This window comes from Phalacrocorax carbo, chromosome 3 (assembly GCF_963921805.1).
Source record: "Phalacrocorax carbo chromosome 3, bPhaCar2.1, whole genome shotgun sequence".
Lineage (NCBI taxonomy): Eukaryota > Metazoa > Chordata > Aves > Suliformes > Phalacrocoracidae > Phalacrocorax > Phalacrocorax carbo.
In genome coordinates this window covers 79,293,973-79,320,044 of record NC_087515.1, presented here as the reverse complement: position 1 = coordinate 79,320,044, position 26,072 = coordinate 79,293,973, and the positions used below count along the sequence as shown (strand labels likewise).

At 46.1% G+C, this 26,072-nt stretch overlaps 1 protein-coding gene across 1 annotated transcript in view; it reads right to left on the bottom strand.

The window, feature by feature from the left end:
* Positions 1-25,823, bottom strand: part of SCML4 (Scm polycomb group protein like 4) — a 46,719-nt gene extending 20,896 nt beyond the window's left edge. Inside the window, exons 1-4 of the mRNA XM_064448631.1 lie at positions 25,615-25,823; positions 18,463-18,592; positions 15,674-15,874; positions 12,531-12,725 (exon numbers count right to left, since the gene is read on the bottom strand). Of these exons, the coding sequence (XP_064304701.1) occupies positions 12,531-12,725; positions 15,674-15,874; positions 18,463-18,592; positions 25,615-25,815 (727 nt within the window). The 5' untranslated portion in view covers positions 25,816-25,823. The remainder of the gene's footprint in view (positions 1-12,530; positions 12,726-15,673; positions 15,875-18,462; positions 18,593-25,614) is intronic.
* Positions 25,824-26,072: the final 249 nt, after the last annotated feature.

Here is a 26,072-nt window from a genome sequence, read left to right as displayed (position 1 = left end):
CTCTTTCTGCACTCCAGAGACATTCCTGTCCTCTCCAGTCTGCCTTCTCTCCAATCCTCCCAGGCCAAACATGTCTTGTGTTGCTTTCCTCACCTGTTGCTGCCTCCACATCACTTCTCATGTTACATCCCTCTCTACCTTTATCTGTTTTGGGCTCCCTTCTCTTATACCACCCACCTGCTCCTCCCTCCATTCTTCCCCATCATCTCTTCCTACTGCTTTCTCCACCACATTCCCACTGTCTCAACCTTGCACCAGCTCTAATGCTGCTTTCCCATGCCAGCAGCATCACCCTTTTCCCATTTTTCCAGCTCTTTTCCTGTCCCCCTTTTCTATTTTCCCTCCTCCTGTGCCACCGCCCTGCATAGCTTTTTCTTCCCCAAGCTGTTCCCCTTCCATGCATCTCACTCATTTATCCAGCTTTCCCTTTCCTGATACCCTTATGCCTTCCTCTGGGTTTGTCCCCAGATTGCTGCTTGAATGGCAAAGCTTGAGTTCAGGGTAATGAACTGGGACCAGGGTCCCTGTTCCCAATTAAGAGGCCAAATCCTGCACAGCCACGGAGCAGCTGCATCTGGGTGAAGGTTGCATGGGGCACCAATGGAAACCTGCACCCCCACCTCTGAGCATGCTGGACACTGATCCCCAAACCAGGGAGGTCCTCTTTTACACACTGGTAGCTCCCCAGGAAAACAGCCCTTCCTTCTAGGCTAATAGTTTTGTGTCATTTCATAACCTTTTACTCCATGACCTGCTCAATCATATGTATTTGCTCCAACTAAATTCCCCATTAACTTCTTTTCCTCACAGTCAATACAGATCTTTTCTTTCTTTCTTTCTTTCTTTCTTTCTTTCTTTCTTTCTTTCTTTCTTTCTTTCTTTCTTTCTTTCTTTCTTTCTTTCTTTCTTTCTTTCTTTCTTTCTTTCTTTCTTTCTTTCTTTCTTTCTTTCTTTCTTTCTTTCTTTCTTTCTTTCTTTCTTTCTTTCTTTCTTTCTTTCTTTCTTTCTTTCTTTCTTTCTTTCTTTCTTTCTTTCTTTCTTTCTTTCTTTCTTTCTTTCTTTCTTTCTTTCTTCCTTTCTTTCTTCCTTTCTTTCTTCCTTTCTTTCTTCCTTTCTTTCTTCCTTCCTTTCTTCCTTCCTTTCTTCCTTTCTTTCTTCCTTTCTTTCTTCCTTTCTTCCTTTCTTCCTTTCTTTCCTCTCTTTCTTTTCTTTCTTTCTTTCTTTTCTTTCTTTCTTTTCTTTCTTTCTTTCTTCTTCTTTTTCTTTCTCTTTCTTTTCTTTTTCTACCCCCACTCTTCCTTTTTTTATGTCTTGTCTTCTATTCCTCATATCATTTAGTGATGGGCTTTGCCCTCCAACCCTTCCCTGTAACTTTTTAAGTGCTACCATATATTTTCTATAATGGGTTGACCAGCTGTGAACTCCGTATTTTAAGCTGCATGATATCATAGCTTCCTCAGACCTCTCATCTCCCCCAGCCAGGGATGGTCTTTTCTCATTTTCTGGTCATTTTGAGAGGAGCCAGCCACAGTGTCAAAATCTCACTGAGAGACTCCTTGTATGGTTTTATCTTTGCTTGTATTTTATAGTTCCTGAGCTTGGCTCCTGCTCCCCACCCAAAGATGGCATTTGCCCTGTCTGGGAGGCAGTGGGGAAGAGTGGAAGGGGACAGTTCTAACCAGCTGTGGATGTTAGAAACCCTGCATTACAGCCTTCATGGAAGGCAAAATAAAAGTGGAGAAGCACAAAAATAAAATGCAGAAACGCAGAAGGAGATACTTCAGGTGAGTTTAACCTAGTGTAAGCCATAGAGGGAAAGAGCAGAGAGATCTAAACAGTATTTAAAAGTGTGAAAGATATGCCTTGGTTCTGAACTGCTATCTTATCTGTTAATATCAGATTTAAAAATACCTTTTCCTGTGTCTGCCAAACAGCCTCACACATTTCTGTCCAGTCAGAAGCAGACCATGCACCTTATCTTCCTTGTAGCTTGAGCCTGCATGCATCTATCTAAAGATAAGAGCTTCCTATGATGGATTAAGACTTTCCAGCTCTGCCTGCTGTGATTTACTCTGGGATTACAGCACCAGCCCATCCCTTTTAGCTCCATTGCCCATCCAGACATGCAGTGCGATGAAAATATGATGTCACTCCTTAGCAGGCATTTCTACACCATGTCAACACCACTCCCTGGTGCATCCATCTGCACTCTGCACAGCTGGGCTACGACTGGACCTTTTCCACACCAGCCTGTGGCTACCATGGTTTGGCTGGACAAGGAAAGTGTTACAGGGAGCAACATCTGGTTTGTGGCAGTGGAGCCGAGCTGCTCACTGCTTGTAAAGGCAGAGTGGCGCAGAGACGTGCCCCCAAGGAGCCACAGCATCCCTGAGGCTGCTACAGAGAGACATCAAGTGAGCAGGCAGCCCAGGGCATCTGCCGACAGTGGTTCAGGGCTGTCACGCCTGTTTTTTGGTCTATGGGATCACTTTTGCATGGGTTATAGGAACACACAATTGTATCCATGGGGGAGAAAAGGGGGGGCTGCTACTAATCAGTCAGAACAGGAAAATGTAAATAAGCCTCATCCACTTGTGAATGTAGATTCTATGAACACTGAAACCGTGGTCACACTGTGGAGATAAAACCTGCAGTGAATTCTCCAGGGTTTAGTCTGAGGCTTTACTGTGCCATGTATCATCTCGTTGTGTCCTAGCTGCTAAAAAATATTTTGTGGTAACTGAAATGCCGAATCCCCCAAGGAGAAGCTGCCAGCCAGTTAACATCAAGAATCTAAATTTTTTAGTGGATTTTCCAAAATCCAATGTTGTCCTGATTACAAGAACATCAGCATATGGAATTTTTTTTTCATTATTTAAACGATTTCCCTAGAGTGTTTGCAGCCCAGACAACAGCCACATTGTGTTTAATGCAGTAGAACCAGGGAATGAAACTGGCTGGGAACAGATCAACACGGTTTTATTGTCCAAACTGAGTAAAAAGGTAGAGTAAATTCACAAGCTAGCTGCTGACAAATGTATTAGATTTAATAATAAAAGGTTCTCATGTGTATAAATAACCCACCGAGGATTTTTTTTTAACTGCTTGTGGATGAGTGAGTAAATGTCTTGTGTTGCAATGGAGAGGCTTCAGTCCTATCTTACAGCACAGGCAAATTGTTTAGGCACTGCATACCCATGAGTGAAGGCAAAGGATTTCGATGACATAGGGATCCAGCCCTTAGAAGAAGTTTTTCTTTGGTCTGTTCCTCCTGATTTCAGACCAGCTCCTCCATTCTCTTCCATTCTCCCTTGCCTTTATGTTACACCAAAGTGTACATCATGAAAAGGAGATTTATCGGGGTTGTATAGTTTTGTGTCTTAGTGCAGCAACACAGCAACAGTTCTGCACTGGCAGAGGGAGACGGGAGAGGCTGCAATCGATCTTTTCTGCCTCCAGCTTCTAGCAGTACCTAAAGAGGCTTTTCTATCCAGGTAGTTTATAATGTACTTCGTATGCTTATAAATCAGCATTGATAAAATTCACAAAAAGCTCTATCTAGAACAGACTAGATGGAAATGACTGTGTTATCTGAAAGTTTCAAGGTGTCATATACTGGGATTCTCTGCAGCTGAAGTACTTAGTGCATTTCTGTTCTGCTACCACCATGATGAATCTCCCTGATTTATATTGCTTAGTACTGGCTTAAAATATTTAACAGCAATTTTTTGATTGCAAAACAAATAATTTGAGACACAAGAAGTGAGATAGCTAGAGCAAAGTGCAGTAACTGCAAAATAAGCTGCATTCACCCATTAATAACTAATAATCTCATCCAGAAATTAGGAAGAGCACATATAGAGCATGAACCTGTGCATGTGTTTATATGTAGGTATAAGATCTTTTATGAAGTCTTTGCTTCATTTCTCCCTGCCCAGTGCTGCAGCTCAGCTGGATTTTCTGATATGTCTTCTGGGGTTTATTCTGCCATATAAACACAACATACCTGGGCCCCAAAGCTTTAGTTCCCCTTCACAAATCCTTTATTTTCCCACCTTCTCTGCTGCTGCTTGATGTCCCTGGTCAATCTCAGTCCCAGCAGCTAGGAACTCACCAATTCCCCTTTCTTGGGTCTTTTTATCCCCTCATCTCCCCATGATCCCACAGAACCAGTTTCCCGTCACACTGGTGCGCTGCGCCGCACCGCACCGGGAAGCTGGGCTTGCCCCAGGACCCCATCCCAGGACTCACCCCCAGCCTCACTACATTTTCCTTAACTTTGGCTTCTCTGCTGAAGTGAAGCAAGCCACTGCCCCCTTTCTGTTTAAATCTCTTCTGTAACCTTACCTCCTCCATGAAGAAACCCACCATAAAGTACCTGATTCCTCAAACCTCCATATGCAGCTTATTTTTAGTGAGAGGTGGGGACGTATTTCTCTTGCCCAGCTTGCCCAGCTGCTGGTGGTGCAACTCCTCACCTTGCACCCTTACTTTTCTCATTGCTGCCCGCAGCCAGCACCGTCCCAGCACAAACAGCAAACTGCACATCACCACCAACAGTTTTCTTCTGTTACTCTCTTAATTGCTTTAATCTCCTGCTCTGCACTCATTTTGCCAACAGATGAATGTTCTTCAGGCAGATGCTGTGTGTTACTCCTTTCTGAAAGGCACTTTGATGTACTCTGTATAATTACTGCAAACAAATAAATCCTAAGGAGCTGGGGAATGCTGCTGATTAAACAGGGACCAAGACTTTTCAAGGAAAAAAATGCATATTTTATTTCCATGGAACTGGAAATGCCATTGTGTGTGTGTGTTTCCATTTATTTTGTAGTGAGCTGGAAAAGGATAGAGAGAAACAGAAGATAGATAAAGACAGATAAAGGAGGAAAAGCCTTTTAATCTTTTAATCTAAAAGGCTAAAAAAGAGAGCAAGATGGGGGAGGAGAAAAACTGAAGAACCACCAAGCAAAAATCAGTAATGCCTCATGAAAAAGATTCTGAATCTGCTTTGAAACCTGTCAAATGGAAATAGCTTAAACACAAGCTATTTTGGTTCCCCCCTTTCAGCTGGCTCAGCTTCCTCCCATGGAGGTGCAAGCCTGGGCCCTGCTGTAGGCACCATGTACCAGGCAGTCCCAGAAGCAAGGGCCCTCCTGTCCAGATTCACAAAACACGAGCAAGTGTTCACCTGTCTTCCAAAGCATTTCTTGTTTTGTCTTTTACTTAGTAAGTTCTGGCTTTGCTAACTTTCATAGCCCCCTCCACTGCCATAGCCAGTCTTTCTATTACCCTGGCTGCCACAGCAACCCAGCAGCGAGGAGCTACACATCTAATTGCCCACAGCTTTCATGGGCCATCAGAGCCTACACCAACATATCACATGCGGCTCCCAGGTGATGTTATCTAATGTGGCTTGAACCGGCACAAGGTAAGGATCCTGAGGCTCACCTTTTCCCCCCTTCACGTCTATGAAAAATCTGATGGGTCATGCTGGCTAATGCAGGTGGCACTTGGATGCGGGATAGATTTTTTGTGATCAGTTCTGCCCTGTGGCCTGCTGATATGTCTGTTTGAAGTATGGATATATTGGATCACAGGTATTTGTATCAATATTTTTAAAGTTTAGGAATGGAAATCCTGTTTCAACTTTAATTTAAGCTATTTAAAATCAAAGCCTGGGATCCTAACTTCAGACATCTCCTAAAGGAAACATATAGATCTATGGAAAAGCCTTAACCAGCTAAAAAAATGTTAAAGCTGAAACTGAACCTAAATCAGAGTTACAATCACATGATTTACCTGACTGGGGCCCTAAAAGAGTGTCCATGTTTCCTCCACGTGACTTGTACATGTAAAGCTTGAATTAAATGCTTATACCCAGGGGTGTTTTTTTCTGTAGTGGATATAATCTCATCCATCATGCTTCATGAATTTATGCCCATCATTTCATCCACTTTCTTTATGCATACCCTTTGATATGGAAAAAAAAGCACCTTTTTTCCCTTCATTAAACTCCATTTCATAGCTTAGCTTTCTCTTCTAACCTCCATGGCTGCAGTCTGGGCAATCTCCAGCACTGCCAGTTCCTGTGTCATGGCTCTGAGCACACCTTGGGCTGAAGGACAGAAGGGCCTTTGGGCTTCTCCTCATCCACTGCTGGGATCAGAGTGCCTACCCTCCTGGGTGGTGTCTTTTGCTGGGATGGATTTTCTTGCACCCCCTCAAGCCTGTGGAGGTAAAACAGCCTGGCAGAAGGTGGGAAGGAGGATTTCCCTTGGACGGACTGCTGGAAGGATGTCTGCTTATAGCTTTGTTGCTTAGCATCCACAGGGAGATACAATTTCATATACCTGAAAGGACAGAAAGGGACTCTTTCTTCATTTGGCGGTTATCAAACAGTAATCACACAGCTTAAAGGTCAGAAGGGTCAATTTATCCAATTCTGCCGATTTTATAGAGTTCAGGCAAATTATGTTGCAGGTGAATTTCATCTCTCTCATCCATCTCTTATTTTTCTTCCTGCCAGGATTTGCCCCTTAGAGTACATTTTATTAGTTTCTTCTGGTCTAGGTTTAAAGGGCCTGAAAGCTAAAGCCTCTACTACCACGCTCATGAAACCCCTCCACAGGAGCATTGCCTGTCTCTTCTTTCTCCCTCCTGCTTTTACTTCTTACATTTTGTACCATCCTAAACTGTTCCTGTCCCTCCCCAGGTTTCCGAATGACCACATGCAGTTCAGCTGCAGTTGCCTCTCTTTCTGCTCTGCCACAGAGTTACCACACTGGCAACCTCATTTCAGGGTGCCAGTCCTGGGGATGGCTCTCCAGCTGCAGGCAGGACCTCAGTGTGGGGGTCCTCAGTGGGATGCCCTGCCCCGGGGCCAGCTGCGTCAGGTCTGGAGAGCCAGGAGGCACCCAGCCTGCTGTTGGATGCACAGACTCATGCACGCATGGAAGGAAGGAATGCCTGCAGCCATCCCACCCTTTCTCTGCTCTACTGCAGGCTCTGCTGTCAATTCCAATGCCCCAAAGACCAGCCAAACCTTTTATATTAGACTTTGCTGTGGCTGGGTGGCTTGTGCAGTTCCTCTGCTCCCTCTTTAAGAGTGACCTTAATATTCTATTTATTGTTTAAAGGATAATGTTCATGGTAGAGGAATATATGAGGCAATAAATGGCCTTTGCAGGTAATTAAATGCTGAAGAGGGCTGAAGCTATTGATAGCCGTAAAAGCTATTTATTCTGAGTGTGCTGAGAAGCCAGGAGCACTGTTCCTCATAGCATGCAACAAGACACGATTAAACAAGCCACAGTAGTAGAAAGGGGAAAGACAACATTTTTCATGCCCTCTCAGGGCTTGAAATTTCTGAGCTGCTGTTTATTTGGTGCTTGGAACAGAAAATATTGATTGTAATAATATGTGGTTTTCTATCGTGTTATTCTTTTCTTCCTAGCTGTTTTAGAAGGACTTTGCACATGGTGGCAAGAATTATTGCCCTTCCTGGATAGATGTTCAAATAAAGGCGAAGCAGGCCAGAGTGAGTTGCCCACACAATCAGTGGGAAAGTCTCTGACAGAATCCAACTCCCAGCCTAGTGTCTTGCCTACTAGTCACACTCTTATAGTGCATTGCTATAGCAGTTCTCATACCACCTTTTCAAGTGCTTGTAGATAGGAAAAGCCCACCTTCCTATCTATAGAGGCACTGAGGTAGCGTAGGGTAACTCTACCTCCTGCTGTTCTTCTGGTCCATATGGGGCCCTATCTCCAGCCACAGCCATATTGGTGCTGTTCTCCTGTGGACAGTGGCAGGGGACACCATATGGTATCTACACATACAAATTTGACTTGGCTGTTGGGAGAGGAGCCAGGCTGGGGACCTTATTCACAGACCTTCCTGTCTTCACCCCCAATGATGACAAGGATACAGGGTGGCCACAGGAGCCCTTGCATGAAGAAAGATTTGCTGCAGCTACATGCAGCCGTGCTCTGCATGGAGAACAGCAATTGTCTAACAGCACAAAATAACCAAAATCCAAGGTTCAGGACAGAAAGAGCAAGGAAATGATTGACTGAAAGGGGACAGATGATAGTTATCAAGTTTGATGCTTCTCACATAAGAGAAGCTACTTCAATTTCTTTGCTCACCACCAGGTTGGTGAGAATTTTTATAGCAAACATGTTTTCCTCTGAAAAATAACGGTCTAATGTTGCATAGGTGCATGTCGACAATATGTAGGTGTTCCAGAAATGTCCCTTTCCTGTGCTCACATCCAAGCCTCCATTATCTCAGCGTGGAGGGACAAAGGAAAGCTGAACACAGAGGGTGTGGATGGAAGCACTACACAGGATCTCTGCTGGCTTCCCATCCATGTAGTCCCTGGCACACTTCACAGCATTTTCTGCAGAGTTCACCCATATCTTGCCATCATTTTATTTCAAACTGCACTACCATGCTCATGGAAAATTCTGGGGTGCAGATCCAGCGGTGCTTTGAACCCAGATGCCGTGAGGCCAGGTAACATCTCAGAATTTGCTATAATGCAGACCTGAAGCCGGGCACTTCCCAGATGAAGTCCTGGGGGTCATCCCACAGTTGCTCCCAACAAATTGCTCTCATGAGCCAGAAAGTCCCCTCACAGCTGAGAAAGAGCAGTGGGGTATGTCCCCAGATGTGCCAAGACAAGCAGTGAAGCCACTGATGTTGGGAAAGGGCTGGAGAGGGAATCTCACCCCACGTTTAGCGCCACTGGGTGCTGGTGCAAGAGGCATTGGCAGAGCAGGCAGAGTGCAGGGGTTCAGGTGCAGGGAGGGTGATGCACAGCTAACAAGGCTCATTGCAGAGGCTGGTGCTGGGTACAGCCCAGTAAGTGCATACATCTTAGGCAAGTAAAACATCATTGTAAGTGATATATGCATATATCAACTAATCCCACCTGGCCTGTACGCAGCCATTAGCATCTGGCAGTTTGCTGTGAGCACAAGTGAATAATGGCTTAGGGGCATGTGCTTCAGGGCAAGGTTAAAAGGTGACTCCTGTATGGTGTAAGTGGATTAATATGACTGGACACGATGCCGGCTTCTCCTCTCACTTCTGCCAGTGTAAATCAAGAGTAACTGCACCAAAGTCAATACACGAATTAAATTCATTGGTACACAGGGGCTGAAAAGCACATGATTTTAAAAGAAAGAACATCTCGATTACAAGCTAGAGAACAGAAACAATGAGAAATGTGGCTGCTTTGCATGGCTTCCTGTGGTGCTTTATTATGGCTCTGCTCCTTCCATGCAAGCTCTATCCCAACAGGCGCCCTCACAGACCCGTCTGTGAGAAGAGCTCCTACTGTTATCCTCATTATTGCCACTACAGGGAAACCCTATCTCTGTTCTCTGTAGCAGAGGTCCCCCCTGTGCTGACCTTGCTGCAGAGAAACCCTGGCTCCTGGGGACATGCAAGGAAGTTTAGGCAATACAGCATTAAACATAGACTCAGTGGCTCAAGCCCCAGTACCTAAAACTGGAGTTATTCCACTGGTGCCAACAAAGCTGTTGAATACAGCCTGACATGATGAGCAGGAATACTATGTATCTGCCTGGCTCTGGCTGAGCATGAAGGGTGTGAGGCTGTCACTCCAGTTCCTCTGCCACACAGCCACGGAGAGACGGCTCCTGAGCTGGGCACAAGGTGCCCTGGGCAAGAGGCAGCTTTTCACCTCTCCAAAATTCCCCGTTTCAAGGGCTTTATGTGACAGAGTTAATTTCTCCTTCCATGCCTTCATGTGTGCTCTGGGGCTGAGCAGTACTCTTGTAGGTGGGTTTTCCAGACAACTACTTGGCTGCACTGAAACCAGCCCCCAGCTTTCTAGCCTGTATTGTGGGGCCCACAGCGATGCAGAGAGTGGGTTCGCTGGTGAAGCTGCTGAGCTCACCCCCAGGAACTCCCAGGCCCATGGACAGGGTTTGGCAGAGCAACCCTGGTTCACCAAATTTGGTACACCAGGTCAGTGGTCAGCAGGGTGCTGAAAGTGTCCTCAAATCCTGTCTCACTATATTTCTGTTAATCTTTGGTGGAAGGAGAGTCCCCTTTAGGGGCTGCCAGCTCAGAGAGACACCTGAGCACCCAGCTGCTCTGGAAACAGCACTGCTCATCATGGCCTCCCTCACTGTGGGACCAGGTGGCTCCTCCATCGCCTCTCCCGTGTCCCCACTTCAATAGGGAAGCACCCCACTTTCTGCAGGTCATGCTGACCCACGCTACAGCCCTCTGTCTAGCAGGCCAGTGGCTATCAGACCCAGGGTGAGCAAGATGGAGCCTGGTGGGGGAGTTTTAACCCCGTGTATAACCCCTGCCTTCAGCTATTTCACAGCTTGCATTCTCCACTCTACTAAAGTGTTGCTGGTGATGGAGATACAAAAGCCCCAGGAGCCACTGCCTCTTCCCCCATCCCACTCCCAGAAGAGAGGAGGAGACCCCCAGGCCAGCACTAGCTGTGCCTAGCCCAGGCTGCCCAGCCCATGCTGCTTCCAGGGGGCTATTAATTTCCCCCCAGCAGTGGGAGAGCCAGGGAAGAGAAGCCTTCCCTATATCCATATCTCCTGCCTGTTCTGGGACAAAAACAGTTATTTTGGCCCTTCCTCAGTGCTGGGCAGAGGCAGTGGGAATGGTGTCAGGGACATCTGCACTGAAATTGTGTAGGGAGGGAGGTACTCAGAGTGCAACAGCCACTGTAAGAACTCTGGTTGTGGAGTTGCTTTCCATCACATACAGCCTTGCTGTGCAAACGTAAATGCAAATGTACATGCAAATTAAAATGCAAATGCAAACACAAATGCCAGGCCTCCTGGGCTGTGCTCACTCAGTGCTACAGAAATCCCTTGACCTCTCAGAAATATTCAGGTTGTTGCAAATGTCCTAGTCCAGAGGAAAAAAAATATTGCTTTTGAATTTGGGTTCCTGCCTTTCGTCCCCTATGTGTAAGGGTGGCAGCTGGATTTCTTTACACAAAAAGGCATTTCTGCACTGTGTGCACCGCCCACTCCCAGCTATGGTTTGCTTCCTGGCAAACAAGTGATTCATAGATCTTAATTGCGGACACTAAAACACCTTTCTCTCAGCTGCCAGTTTGTAGCTGCCATTAAACTGAATGCACACGAGACAGTGTGCTCCCCAAACACCCACAGTGTTGTTAATAAAAAATAAGGAAAAGTAATTTAAGTCAGGAGGAAGCCTGCAGGTGAAGCAGAGGTTCAGGACCATAACTTTGCGGCTTTCTTTTTTTCTAAACTAACTTTTGCGTTGTCCATAGTAGGGCCCCAGGGTGCTCTGGCAACTGATTGCAGATGGGGGCTGCAGGCATTGTCCCAGCTGCATGGGGGCTGCACAAAGCCAGCACCCTGTCCCAGCACGCTGGGGTCTGGGCAAGAAGGAAGCCCAGGCATGCCATCCACCTGGGAGCCTAGGGCTGCTCAGGGCTGGTGCCTCTCTAGACCATCACCACCCTTGTGTGTATCTGCCCCACGCGCAGCCGCTCCAGGCTTTGCCCCACATGGTCAAGCACTAAGGCAGGGATCTTGCTGGTGCAAGATTTTAAGCCAGGAGAAATGCTCCTGCAAGTCGCAAAGCAAACCCCTTAGCAGTCATGACTCTCATTTAGGTTCACACTCACAGGTGGAGGTGACAGATTGAGATCCAGGCTCAGTGCGCTACAGCTAATAACATTTCCTTAGATTTATGCTGACGGCACTGACCCAAAACTGCATTGCTGTGAGCGGCTTTCTCCCCTCACCCAGTAAGAGGTCCCAGTAAGACTGTGCTGTTTTGCAGGTGATCCTTAAAACGAGTGTCGTGCAAGTGGGGAAGCACACAGGTAATGAAGTGCTGGGGCAGTGCTGGGGCAGAGCTTACCCGTTATGGTGGTGATTTCCTGTTCATGCCACAGTGACACCTCCCGCTGCAACCCACGAGCCGAGGCAGTGCGTGAGCAGAGGGGACTGGTGTGCCTGGACAGGCAACACACTGCAGCGGGTCCGCAAGCAGAGGAGGCTTGGTAGTCAGTGGTAATACTTCAGTGTCTAATATGGTGGTTGAGTTGGATGGAGAGAGATTTCCCCTCTACCTTCCTGCCTGCCTGAAACTTGATGGAACTTAATCCCTTCGAGGCTTCTACCCCAGGGCCAGGTGCGCTTGAGGAGACCATAATTTATGGGAGAGAATTGACAGAAACAAGGACAATGGGATCATATGAGCCTTATTTCCTTAGGAAAAGCGATGAAAGAAACAGAAAGATATAAAATAATAATTTTAAAAATCCCTATCGCTGCTGGGTCTCCTCAACACAGTGGTTCTCACCCATTAGAGAAAGCCTTCCCTATAGCCACTGGGAAAAGTACTGCAAATCAGCCGCCTCCCACTGGAAAGGTCCCATACAGACCTGCAGTTCTCTAGCACATACAGTACAGGACCAAAAAAAAGACAGACATTTCTTCAGGCCTTTTAAATCTTGAGCTCAAGCTGATCAAGCAGCCTACCTGCCTCCATTCGTCTGTTTTCATACACCTCTGGGCTTTCCGACACGGCGTTGTACTGCTGGAAAGGCTGGTTGCTGAAGAGATTGTCACACAAAAGGCTGCGACAGAGCTTCTTCAGGAAGCGCAGGACGTACCCGATGCTATTCACTACCAGCAGGCTCAGGAGATGCTGCTTCCCCTCAAAAGAAGCTGAAACTGGAAAGCAAGCAGGAGCAATTCAATACCTGGGGATGCACAGCATGAGGAAGAATGAAAGCAGGGGGAAAGATTTCACACACATATTTATATGTCTTAAAATATTTTTACATAATGACACCACCTGAAGTACAAAACAAACTGGAAGAGCTTAAGGAGCTGAGTTTGTGTGACCCAGGTCACCTTCCCCATGGAGCACTGAAAGATGCTGACTGGCATGGCCAGCAGTGCAAGGATTTCGAATATATGCATCCAACTGAAAACTATTGTATGATTGGAAAGAGGCAATTATGATACTCTGGTCTAAGGAAGGGGAAAGAAAGTGATCTGCCAATGATGGGCTATTAGGCTGACTTCAGCAACGCCCAAGGTTTTAAAAGATAATCGGGAGACAAGAATTAAAGACATGGCTGAGAATGAATAAAAGGTACCAGGGTTGTACTGAAGAGAGGGCTACCAGCTTCATCATGGATCTTTGATTACTGATTTAATTGCATTTATAGGCACAGGAAGGTTGCACTGGTAGTCTATCTGGAATTTAGTAAAGTATGAGAAATCTTTTGTTAAACTGGAAATGATTGCATATGCAAGGTGGGTGAGGAGGCGACAACAGGCTCTGCTGGCAGGAGACCCCAAGCACTGGAGAGGAACTGGCAGTGGTCTGTGCTGGCACAAAAGATTTTGTTGATGCTGTAAGCTAGGAGGCATTGTCAATGGAGAAGAGAACTGGGAGACTGCACAGAAAGGACTGGCTGATTTTAAGCTCTGCAGTAATAAAAATGGGTGGACAAAAATACTCGAAAGTACATGGCAATCCATAATATTTTGAGGAGGTTCAACATGACCTGATGGGAGGAGAAATGATGGGAGGGGCTCACCAGATGCCCATGAGCCACCAAGGTGACACACTGATGAAAAAGTCAGATATATTTTAAGGACATATTGCACAAAGCATCTCCAGGAGAGACAAGGGACTGTCAATTCCACTATATAAAGTCCTGCTGAAACATGAGCTGGACCGATGGGCTCATTCTGGTCCTCCAGGCTTGAGAAGGGTGAATTCACACTTGAAGAGGTGCACAGGCAGGCCACAGCAATGTTCAGGGAACAGAAAGTTTCCCCTGTGGCACTGAAGCTACCACCATCTCTGCTACATGGGGCTGTGGGAAGACACTTGCACTTCTTTCACTAATCCAGTGATCTTTCTCACAATGCAGAGAGGACCTGAAAGAAACTGTATTTCAGCCTAGCAGGATGAGGAGTGCTCTCTAGAAATACATCTAAGATTGAACTCAAGGGTGAGAGCAGAGCAATTAAAATTCCTCGACAAAGCTGTCAGGGAATGTATTTAGCCAAGAATCAAAAAGGGCATAGGTCCCATCCATGAGAGAGGTGGAGGGGTCACAACAGACCCACCAGGATCAACTGTAGCAGGACACTTTCAGATGTCAATAGGCTTACATGATATGGCTGCCTGAACTCCACCACCTGGAAGGTTTTTTCCAGTCTTACAGCCTCCAGTCACTACTAACAAGTACAAATTGCAATGTTAGGCTTATAATCTTTGGGATCACTTCAGAGTTTTCCTGCTGACCTGAGCTGCTGTAAGGGATCATGCTCCACAGCCAGTTGAGCACCTGTGAGCCAAGCCGTGAGACTGGAAAGCCCATGACAAAATCTACGCTGCTGCTGGGCTGGGATTGAGCTGCAATCTCAGAGCCACACCGTGACTAGGAGGCCATTCACCCCTCCTTAATGATTAGAAGAGGCATGAAGTTGGAAGCAATGTTGACCAGGTGCATTTAGCTCAGGTACCTGAAGCTAAGCCAGCTCTGAGGACCAAAGGGTTTGGCAGGCTCGGTGTACAATGCAACTTCTCTGCTTGTCATGAAAATCATATACGCAGCACAGAGCTAGGCAAAAATGAAGCTTTGCACTAAATTGCTTCAGTCTTGTGTTTCTGTGAACAAATCTGGATCATTCTTGGTGTATTTCTGATGCCCCTTAGGGAAGTCACATCTGTGATTAGAGAGAGCTAGAGGAGAGAGAGGAAGCAGGATTTATATGCTGCGCAGCAGGCCAGGGCCTGGGCTCCCACAGAAGAGGGTCCCAGTGGCACAGCTGAGTTGCTGTGGTCCCTGCAAAACTGACTGGACTTGCAAACCTTGGCTTCGTGTTTGTGCCTTTCTCATCTGCAGCATCCCATTGGAGAGTGCTGTTCCCATATTCCCATCATTGTTTCATTCCCACTGCCTCCCCATGTGCTACAACTACGTTGTGACACAAAACTCATGCTGTGATTAAAAGTTCATGTTCAATCTGAGAGCCAGGCCAGGGGATTCAGTGTGGGACATGGGAGGCTCGTTGGGACACAGCTAAAAGTGTAATTGCGGGAAGATGAGGAGCTCCTGGGAAGTTCCCTCTGATCTCTGATTCTCTCTGATGTATTTGTATAGTCCTGCTGTATGGGCAATTGCCACAGGACTTTCGCAATTCCTACGGCTGAGAGCAGATTTGGCTCATAAAGTGCAGACAGAGGACACACGAGCAGCTGAACTCTCTGCGAGTTTTCCTTTAGGTCAATGTGTGGCTGCCACACGTGGCATGATGCAGGCTTGCAATGCTGCTCATCCTTGTACAGATGCAAAAAAACCCTCAGCTCAAAGGCCTGGCCTCAGCACTGTTTCAAAGCATGGTAAGCACAGGACTCTGGAGCTAGCCCTATTCCTCCCCTGAATCACCACTGCAATGCTCTTTATTGACAGACTTTCATCTGGCACACAAGCAATTCCTGCAGCAGCTCATCTTACAAAGGCACAAGTGATGTTTAAAGCTGGTTGCCATCCTGCTGATGTGAACGGGATTGCTAGGACAGTCAGCACTGGGGATCAGGTTAAGATTTCAAGCACTTCCCAGTTGGCCACAAACCCCTTACAAAAATGTTTTACCTGACACCATCTCTCCTCCATAGCCCTGTTTGATGAGCGAGAAGACAGCCTTTTGCTGGAGCGCGCAGTCGATGCAGGCCTGAACAGCCTGCTGCAGGGCTGCAGACGGTCTCTCGGGTCCAAAGTGCTCTGGGAGCTGCTGCACCTTTTTTCTGTCGAGGTACGGCCCCAGGTTTGCTTGTTTGTTGACGTAAATGCAGACTGTAGACACAAAATCCCAACAAGGTTACTACAGAATGGCCCAGAGAGCATCCTAGCACATGCTAGCTTTATGCTTTTCTATTTATTTAATGAGCTATTCCATTCATTGGTGAATTGCTGCCATTTGCGATGGCACAGCCAAGCTTCCTCGCGCTGATCACCCATTGCCTATGCGAAGTGAGCTGAGTTTGGGCCTTTGCTTGGTGTTACAGGTGAGGATAAGCTACACGCAACTAAAGAAGCTCCTGGAAGCCCCACTGTGTGTGCCTGGCATCTGCTCTCTTGCAGAGTACCTTGTACACCCAGCTGGTGACCAGAAAAAATGCCCAGGCAGTGCAGGACAGTGACTAGCAGGGGTGACCTTACAGCAATGGGTAAACTTCAGCCTGAGGTGGTTTTGTTTGTTTATTTTCTGTATGTGTTTTTACACTGGTTCATTGACAGGACCTCTGAGAAGCACCGTTCTGAGCTGGGTTTCATTACACTTTGGTTCCTTGCTGCTTCTGACCTTAATGCAGCTGGAATTTCTGGAGGGTTGTGCTGCGCTGAGCTGCACAGTGCAATGCCAGAGACTCTGGTCTTTGGGAGCTTTCTGACCCCCAAGTCCAATCCAGCACTCTGCAAACTGCACCGCTTTGAGGGAAACTATACATCGCATGCAGTGCTACATCCTCATTTGGGACCACAGCCGCACCACTGTGCTGCACAAGGGGTCTGCAAGGGATGCCCCAGCCTCTCCGCAGCCAAGCCCTGCATGCCTCCTCTCTTGGAGTGTTGCCTGCGAAGGCAGTTTTTCTACATGCCATCAGGACTGATGGCAATAGCCAAAAAATCAGTGTTCTCTCTCTAGCGTTAACTTCTTTTAAGCTTGGCTGAGGCTAACTGCATCTCAGAGGAACCGGAGGTAACGCTGTGGTAACTAAGGGTGGCTAAGACACAGCCTAAAGTCAGGCTAAAGTAAGACATATTATAATGGCTGGCTGAGTGTGCTTGAGCTGTCATCTCTCAGACAATATAACATTATCCTCTGACAGAAATCAGATATGTGACAAAAAACCATCAAGCAGAGTGGAGGACATGGTGACAGCTGTGTAAAGTTGGAAATAATTTACAGTTTGCATCACAGTAATGAAAATCTAGTGCGACTGTCACAAAGCACTCTGCTACCCAACCTCTCACTGAACAGCAGAAGGGGCTCAAGCAGTATATCCTGGATAAACAGAAGAATAATAGCAATCATACTTATCATTACATAGCACTTTACACCTCTCCAGTGCTAAACAAACAAAGGGATAACACACCAAAAGACAGCAGCAGCACGCATGAATTGCAAGAAGTTGCCGGGGTGTAGCTTTCCGGGCGTGCCACCATGCCAAAACCTTGCTGAATCTGCAGGATGTGGCTTCTGCTGTGACAAGTCCCAGTTTTTGCCTGGGGCTGGACTGTGGGAGGGACTCTGCAGCCTGCAAGCAGTCTGCCGGGTCCTTCACTGGGGAGCGGGGGCCTACTATGGTCCTTTCAGTGCAGATAGGGAGCTAAAGGTCAGCTTGAGCCTGCTTCCACCTCCTGCAAACCCTGCTCCGGTGGGAGCCTACACGTACCTTTGGGAAAGTGCTGGGAGACAAGGTGCCGGCGGCACAAGGATGGGCAGACAGAGTTGCAGGTCCCACATCCGCAGAGCATGAAATAACCCACAGAACCCCTGCCTCTGTGGCCTCCCCAGTGATCTGGTGGGACTGGTGGACTGTGCCTCCCTGTCCTGCTCTGAAAGCAGAGCTGGGCACGCCTCTCAGGGCAGCGCTATGAAATGCCACTCGGCTGATGTTTGCCAAGCGCTTTGCAGTCTTTGTATGTGAAGGGATAAATGAGAATAAAATATATTATTATTATCATCGTCACTACGTTTAGTATCATTCTGCTACCAGAGCAGATGGAAAACTTCTCCTCTGTGCATCCCAGCTAAGAAATAATGGGATTTATGTGTTGTGTTTAGATTCTAATGTTATCTAATCAATTTCTCTGCTGAAATCTCAGGGTAAATCAACCATCTTGTTGATTTTCTTCTCATTTACATCAGTTTAAAAGCATTGACCTATGTTTCTTCTGGTAATAAAAGCAAAAAAAAAAAAAAAGAATAAGGCTATGTTTTGCCTGACTACAGTCAGAAATGACCAGGTTTGCTGTTGCTATACGGCATTGGGGTTTACATGCTGGCTAACCCTGCCTATAGTCAGACCATGGCTCCCCTGTCCTTCTCCCCACAGCTGTAACAGATGCTTCATGTTCACACTGGGGTTTAGCCTGGTCATTGCAACACATTTGATGGGGTAAATGTTGGGTGTAAAATGGTAGCATCCATGGGACATTGATGTCCACATTTCAAGACCAATGGGTCTGAGGTCTCCACTAAACTTGACACATGGCAGTCAAAATATAGTCTTGCAGGACATCTGTGCTTTTTGTCACTGGCCATCAATCTAATCTGCAAACACCCATTTTCATGAGCTCTGCCTGTTCTGGAAAGCACAGCATCTGGCTCCCATGGTTCCTGCTCATCCCTTGGCCAAGGAGCAATTGACGCTGGGTACCTGTGAGAGCCTGTGGGGTGGCCGAGTTGGGTATTGTAGCTGCATCCTGGGGGATTGAACTAATATCTGGCTCTGGTGTGCTTCTTGGCGGAGATATCGCTAAGGGAGTCATCAGGACACGAGACTTCAGCTGTAAAAAATAACCAGTTGGGCAATGAAAATATACACAAGATATTCCAGTTTTATTCCATATATGTAATTCCCTATGAACTCCCACTCATTAGCAATCTGCTATTGCATCACTTTCTCAGGCCTGGAGCATCCATTCTGTTCCCAGAAGGATATTGGAACCTGAAGCTTGACTGATTTGCAGCAGACAGCAACGCCTTAAGTTACAGGATGCAAATATTACGCCACCCACTGGGTAGTTATTTACACCTGAGCAAATTGGGTGTAACACTCTAACAAATCAGTGCAATGGCATTTTACGACCCATTTCATGTGGGTGTAAACAATTCTCTGCAACTCAGAAGCACAGGGTCTTTAACTACATCATAATTTAGGGCCAAATTCTGCTCTTGGTTATAGGGATGTAAATCTTGTGTAAATCCAATGGCAACAAGAGGCTACTTTGGGCTGACACCCGTGTAAATAAGCTCAGACTGTGGTCCATAGTGTGATATTACCAGATAGTAAATACAAACCGCTGCACTGTTGCACCCAGTAATCTTTGTGACCTGCTTGGCGAAGTGAAACATGATGGGAATTTACGGTGCAATATCACTACACCTTTACGCTGATGGTACCTGGCAATGTCTCACCAGCCAAGTGATGATCAGGTCCTCATAATTACAAAGGGCTGGCACAATGGCTATGACCTGAAGGTACCACTGTTGCCTTTCCTTTTGCTACGAAGGGAAGCGGGGCGAAAGCAGAGACCCAGGCAGACAGCTGCCTGGTTTATATATTTGCATATACTACACTGAGCTGTTCTTCTGGCAGGTGATTTTTTTGTTGTTGTTTTTCAGTGGCTAGAAGTAAAAATACTATAAGTGACAAGTGTCAGAATGAAAAGGAATTTTTAGACCTGTTAAATTTGCAGAGTATTGCTTCTCTCAGAGCTTACGCCCAAGGTGGAAATAATGTACAAAGTATATTGCAGGTAAAAATGAAGCCAGACCACTAGCTACAAACCCAAACCTTGAGCAAATCCTGGTGGAGAGTAGAGGTAATTTTGGATAAAGATTCGTGCTGTCCATGATTATGATTTCAACTGTCTAAAATAATGGTCGCTGTTTTGGTGTACCAGTAAAAACAGAAAGCTCGGGAAGGGAGAGGGAAGGCTGTTGAGCTTAATGCCACCCAAGTAAGTTTTTTATCTTTAAATCTTTGGGAGTTGGATCATTCCCAATTACTGGCTTAACCCAGCAAGAGCTTCATTAAGAGAGAATTCAAGGTCTCTCTTGCATTCAGTAGCACAGTAGGCTGTGCTGGGATGGTACCCACCAAATCAAAAAGGCCATCTTTGTTGAGATGGGTGTCATTTTTCCCTGCCAGATCTCCACCACTTACTCTTTCATGCAACCTAGTGTTTCCCTCAGACCAGCCTCTCTGGAAAGATGGGTGCCATAAATATGGACATAAAAGCTGGATCCTCATCCAGGCACCATCCCCTGCAGGGCTCTGTTTGGTGCCTGGGGCAGAGACTGTATCCCACCTGTCTCAGAAGTGCCAGGCACCATCTCCACATGGTGCCACAGCCTCCCTTCCCCTGGGGTGGGCTAAATCCCTTTGGATTCAGCCTGAACAAGGGAGAAAATGTTCAACAAGCAATCCTAAGACAAGCTATGGATTTTACCTCCTGCTGTCTGGCAGCTGTAGGGGACTAGGGACCCTGAACTGGCCCCTGGGTAATGCCAGTCCTCACTTGACTGCGTTCCCCTGTTTTTATAGGGTTGTCTTGCATTCGGATTGGGGTCAGGAGAGACCAGCAGCAAAGTGTTGTCAGTTTGTTTTCACAGCAATTAAAATAAATGGGAGGAAAACAGTGTTTCAAAAACCAAGGTCCTTATCCAGTTTGGAGTATATGCCACATGGGAAGGTAAGAAGCAGCAAGGTTTGGTTTTGTTCTGTGGCAACAGGTCAATGACTCACTTTTCTATGCTGAAGTGGGCTGGCACTGTCAAACTTTGAGTGACCCTTATGCTAGGCTTTTGGGCTCACTTTTGATCATACGCACATATGCATATATAATAAATGCATATATACATACGTGTGTTTATACACAGGTATACAAGTATATACATTTATATTGAGATGTACATATATACTTGTATATATATTTATGTATACATATATAGAGAATTCATTGAATCATAGAATTATTTAGGTTGGAAAAGAGCTTTAGGATCATCAGGTCCAATCGTAAACATAACACTGCCAAGTCCACCAATAAACCATGTCCCTAAGCACCACTTCTACACGTCCTTTAAGTATTTCCAGGGATGGTGACTCAACCACTTCCCTGGGCAGCCTGTTCCAATGGTTGATAATCCTTTCAGTGAAAAAGATTTTCCTAATATCCAATCTAAACCTCTCCTGGCACAACTTGAGGCCATTTCCTCTCATTCTATATAAAACTATATATATGCGCTCATACATGCGCACACCCATATAGATGCTATTTTGGATACAGCACCTAATAACTTCTGTTTCACTTGCATGTTGGCTCCTTGTCCCCCTTACTGTCTCACAGGCTGGTGGCCCCAAACACAGGTGCACAAATCCCATCTCCAGCCCTTGAGCCTCACGCACCATCTGAGTGTACTGTCAGGCCGGTGGAGGCGGAGGTGGGACAGTGCCTGGTGGACCTCTTTCTCTGCCTCTTCCCTGGCTCTTGGAGGCCCAGGCACCTTACGTTCAAGAGCAAATGAGCAAATCTCTTGTCTTGTGTAAACTCTCTAGCTTGGAAGCCTCTTCTTGGCAGTTTGCTGTTTTAGCAAACAGTTTACTGCAAACTTAATTGCAACAGTATGTGCTCTACAGCCTCTGGATACAGATAAATGCCATTTTATTAGGGGCAGCAGAGAATGTGCCTTCATTAGATCAAAATAAAACAATGCCTGATTACAGGAGACAGTACACTAGCAAACACAGCTTAAATACCTTCTGGACACTGAAACACTGAGTAGTCCCTGAATATCACTAAGTGTAGATCTCCGAGTATTTAATTTAAAGATGTCTTTTCTGGGACTGATCCTTCTCTATCAAAAAGCCAACCCAACCAACAGCCGACTAAGAGCTTGGCAGTAGAGAGCACACATGCATAAAAGTGAAAAGAAGCGGTGAAGAGAGAGGGAGAGAAAAGGAGACGGAGCAAATGTGTCAGAGCACTTTGGGAAATCCTTGCTGTAAAGCATTCAAATCCGCTTTTGAATATCAAATGTCACAGGTTTTAATGTGCACAGAATGAGATATAAAAGGCAATGGTTACTTTAATACAATATGTATAACCAGCCCCCTCAGTCTTATGGACCTTCTACCATGTAAAAGAGAGCAGAGAAAGGTGATCAGAGATTTAGGGAAGAAAATAAGTGTGTCTATTGTGCCAACGTCATAGTGCATTAGATGCAGAGAGAACTTGGGCTTTCATGCCATTGATGTTGGCTGCAGGGTTATCTGAGCATGCAATGGCCCTGGACGGGGAGGCGCCTGTTGAGTCCTGGAGTTTCTGTTACAATCTGCACACCCTTTCAGAGCAGCCATCCCACACCAAAAAAAAGTGAAAGAGGGGGAAGAGTATTTCCCAGATAGATTTTTCTGCTTCTGAACAAGTTCTCTGCCAGCGTGTATAATAAAATACAAAGGAAAGAAACAAGATGAACCAAGATGCACTCTTTCCCTGTACTTTTCTTAAACCACTTAGATCAGAGGTCCTCGTCTTTAGGGCTCCCAGCTCCCCCATACTTGTTGTCCCTTGTCCTGGCAAAACCCCTGCTAGGAAAGGATGGCTTCACCTCATCCCCACAGGCCTGTACCTTTCCAGCCAGGAGGACAGAGGCCCCTCCTGGACAGGAGAGCTTTCACTGCTAGAGAGAAAACCACCTCCAGCCCGAGCAGATGTGCACACAGATGTGCACCAAAGTGAGTGCTTGGGCCAGCCTGGTCCTGCCATGTGGGCTTCTGATGTCTGGGCAGAAAGGTGCCGTTAAACCTGCATCAGGGAAGCACAGAGCTTCCCAGTACATGTTTTGGGGTCCTTGACTATACCTTGCACTCTCCATGCATTTAGCTGTGGGTGAGGAGGCTCAGCATGAGGCAAGTCAGGGCTCAGCTCAGTCACCAGGGCAAAGAGGGGTCAGCACTGTGCTGGCAAAGGCAAAACACAGTCCAAGGTCTTTCCCAACGTTTCTTCTTGTGTCATGCAATATCTTTCTTCCACACAGCAAATATGCAGGGGAGTCTGCCTGCAGCCTCCTCCAGCCCCTAAGAGTTTTGCAGTGAATGTGGCAGGTAACCTTAAGAGGAACGTATGCAACCTTGAAACCCATGGCTGCATCACAGGACAGGTGAATGATCAGGGCATTTTAAGCTTGTCTGTGCAACAACGGTCCCAGTGTGTCTGAATCCTGTCTGCTTATTTGTCGTCATTAATAGTGGCTTCTAGGGCAGCAGGGGAACCTATGCCCTGTAATGGAAATTGTCATTCCACACGTAGTCCTGCACAGGGCAACTCGCTGCCCACCCCACCTGGCAGGAGCTTGGAAGGTCCCAGCCGACCGCTCGCCCTGGGCTGGGGCCTCCTCCCCAGGCAAGAGCTGCTGCAGTGGTGTGGCGCGAGAAACTGTCCTCAGGCTGCTTGGGTGGGGCCATCATTTTGTTGCCCTCTGGGAGGGATGTGGCGGTCTTTCCTACAGCGCTGCCCCACACGCGTGTTGCTTTGGTGTCTAACACTGCGAATCCCCCCCCCCCCCAATGCTAACACAGCCTTCCCTTGTACAGGATTTCTGTGTGGCTCTTTGGGGCTGCCCCTCACTTACAGCCAGAGAAATAAAACTGATCCATCTACTAACCACCCACCAGCTGCCAGAATAGACTTCTTCCTAACTAGATTCAGACAGTCAGAAAGAATATTGTATTTAGGGAAAATGTAGTATTTTATGGCAAATAGCTTCATATCAGGTACAAAACAGTTTTTGGAAAAACAGCTGATGAAATTTTATAACCAAAGCTGTGAAAAAATAAACAGGATAGAGAGGAAAAGGACTTTGCTTGGTGGTGAAGCATGATAAAATGACATTTTAGGAAGACACAGCTATTTGCTTTAATATCAATGAAAACAGGCAATGGGTCATCTGGCTATAAAGAGCATGTGATTAAAAATGTCTGTTATTCACATCTCAGTCAAAATAAATTTAAATCTAGGCTGTAATTTCCTAGTTTGCTAAAAATTCAGAAGTATTTTTCCATCTGTTCTGTAATAATTCAGCTATCTGGTTGCTATAAAGGATTTGGTTGTCTGCCATTTGGGCAGGGAGTAATTTTTTAAAATGCATTTAAGTCTTGTGGTATCTGAAATTCATACAATTAGCAAGCTAATTAAATCAAGCTAGAGTTCCCCATCAAAAAATGTAATCTTTGACTCACACTGAGGAAGTTTTTGTGGTGGAGAGGGGTTCACTTCAGCTGAGCACACAGCATAAAAAAGCACCTCACAGAAAATGTTGCTGTGGTGTACGGATCCTATAGGGCAAATAAACAGCACCAGGCCAGATGCCTTGGATGCTACAGCTCATGAGTGTCAGCTCCAGAAACTTAAGCCATTGGTTATAAAAGGATGTCTTTTTGCTCGCCATCACTCACTGAGAAATAACCCATCCCCGATTCACCGCTGAAGGAGGGATGCCGTCGCCTGCCCACTAAGTCCCTGGGGATGGGGAGGAAGCGTGTGTGGTACCCAGTGGGGGAAAAAGATTTTCTTTGGAAGAGGAGGGGGCAACAACAATCAACTCTTGGGCCAATCTAGGTCCAAAGTGCAATGTTACTGCAGCGTTTTAGGAAATTTAAGCTTCCCTTTTAACTTCTCCCACTTACAAATATGTGATGGTTGGTGAAAGGCTTTTTCACAGGTGGATGGGTGCATTTGGGGTGGAACAAAACATACTCCCCAGCAATTTCAATTAAATTTTCTTTTTTCAAATTACAAATCAAATGTAAATGCAGCATAAGAAATGGGGATCAGCAAGACAAGCAGGGGCAGAAGGGCTGGGGTCTGCTGAAACTCTGCATTTACAAGGTCATTGTGGTATTTGGCAAATCACTTAATCATCTCAGGGACTCAATTTCACCACATCCCCAAATTATTATTTTCCCAGACTTGGGTGGTTTTGATCTAAAGAGCCTATAAGTGACCCAGTGTTACTGATAATAATTTAAATTATTGGTAATAACAAGTAATTCAAGTAAAACAATTCAGAAGTTTCTGTTCTGGAGTTCTAACCTAATACTGAAGTGAAAAATAATAAGTATTTCCATATTCCACGTTTTACAAAAGATTAGAGTAGTTGCCTCTGTCTTAGCTCAGACACACAGCTCTATTTTGGACTACTGCTATAAAATTCTGCGGTAATCCCAAGGAGGACACCTGAGCCTGCTGTTATGTTGGATCTGCCTGGCTGCTACTGTTATATCATTCATGTTACCAAAGTGAAGGCTTTTCAGAAGAAATCAGAATCAGAACTGCCTTTCCCTCAGTAAGTGAAATCTTACTACTTTCTAAAATGTCCCCCCCTTTTTTTTCCCCTTGGAAACTAGCTTTATTTTCTCCTTTTATTCCCACTCCCCTGTATTCCTTTCCATTTCCTTACATTTTGGTTCATTCCCAATCACTCTTTGGGAGAGAGAAGAAAAAAGTGACAAATGAGAGAGAAACACTTCCCAGAAGGTGTGCAGCCATCTCACACAACACTGTGGGAGACAAGTTATTTTCAAACAACGCAAATTAAAATAAGTGTAAACTTTTAAAAAATGTATTCCCTCTATTTTTCACCAGCTAAGGAAGAAGAGAAAATGGCTTCTCTTGCTTTTCTTGCATTTCTCTGCCTGATGCTTGCACAAATTTGCCTCCGTTCCTGCATCTCACCTGAAATTCTAGGAGAAAACATATTAAAACCAGCAGGAGGTGGAGGAGGAGTGCGAAAAACACGTGTCTACCTTGTACCCGGGTTTTCTCCCTCTCTTCTTTGGGATCTTCACGACTGGCAAAGCACCGGCTGGTGGTGCGTAGAGGTTGTGAACGGCCATTTTGATGGGCGCTGGCTGGAGCGGGGGCCGCCCTCGCTTCCTCCCTGCCACTCTGGGGGACTGCATCTCCTCGGGGGCCAGGCTGGGGGGCAGGCACGGCAAGTGGCTCATCTGCCCAGGTGCTGCTGATCAACCAGAAGGGAAAGAAAGAAAGAAAAAAAATAAAAAGAGCTTTTGATTTATTTTTTATTTTAGGTTTTTCATCCAAATGCAGTGCAGTAACATTTTTTTTTTTTTTTTGCATAATGTCATTTTCTCTGTTACTGTCAATCATAAAGCAGCAAAAAATGCGCCACAGATGTGCACTCCTGGGTGGGATTCACCTGACCACAGCTGCCTCGGCTTCTTCAAAGTGGGACACACCCCTC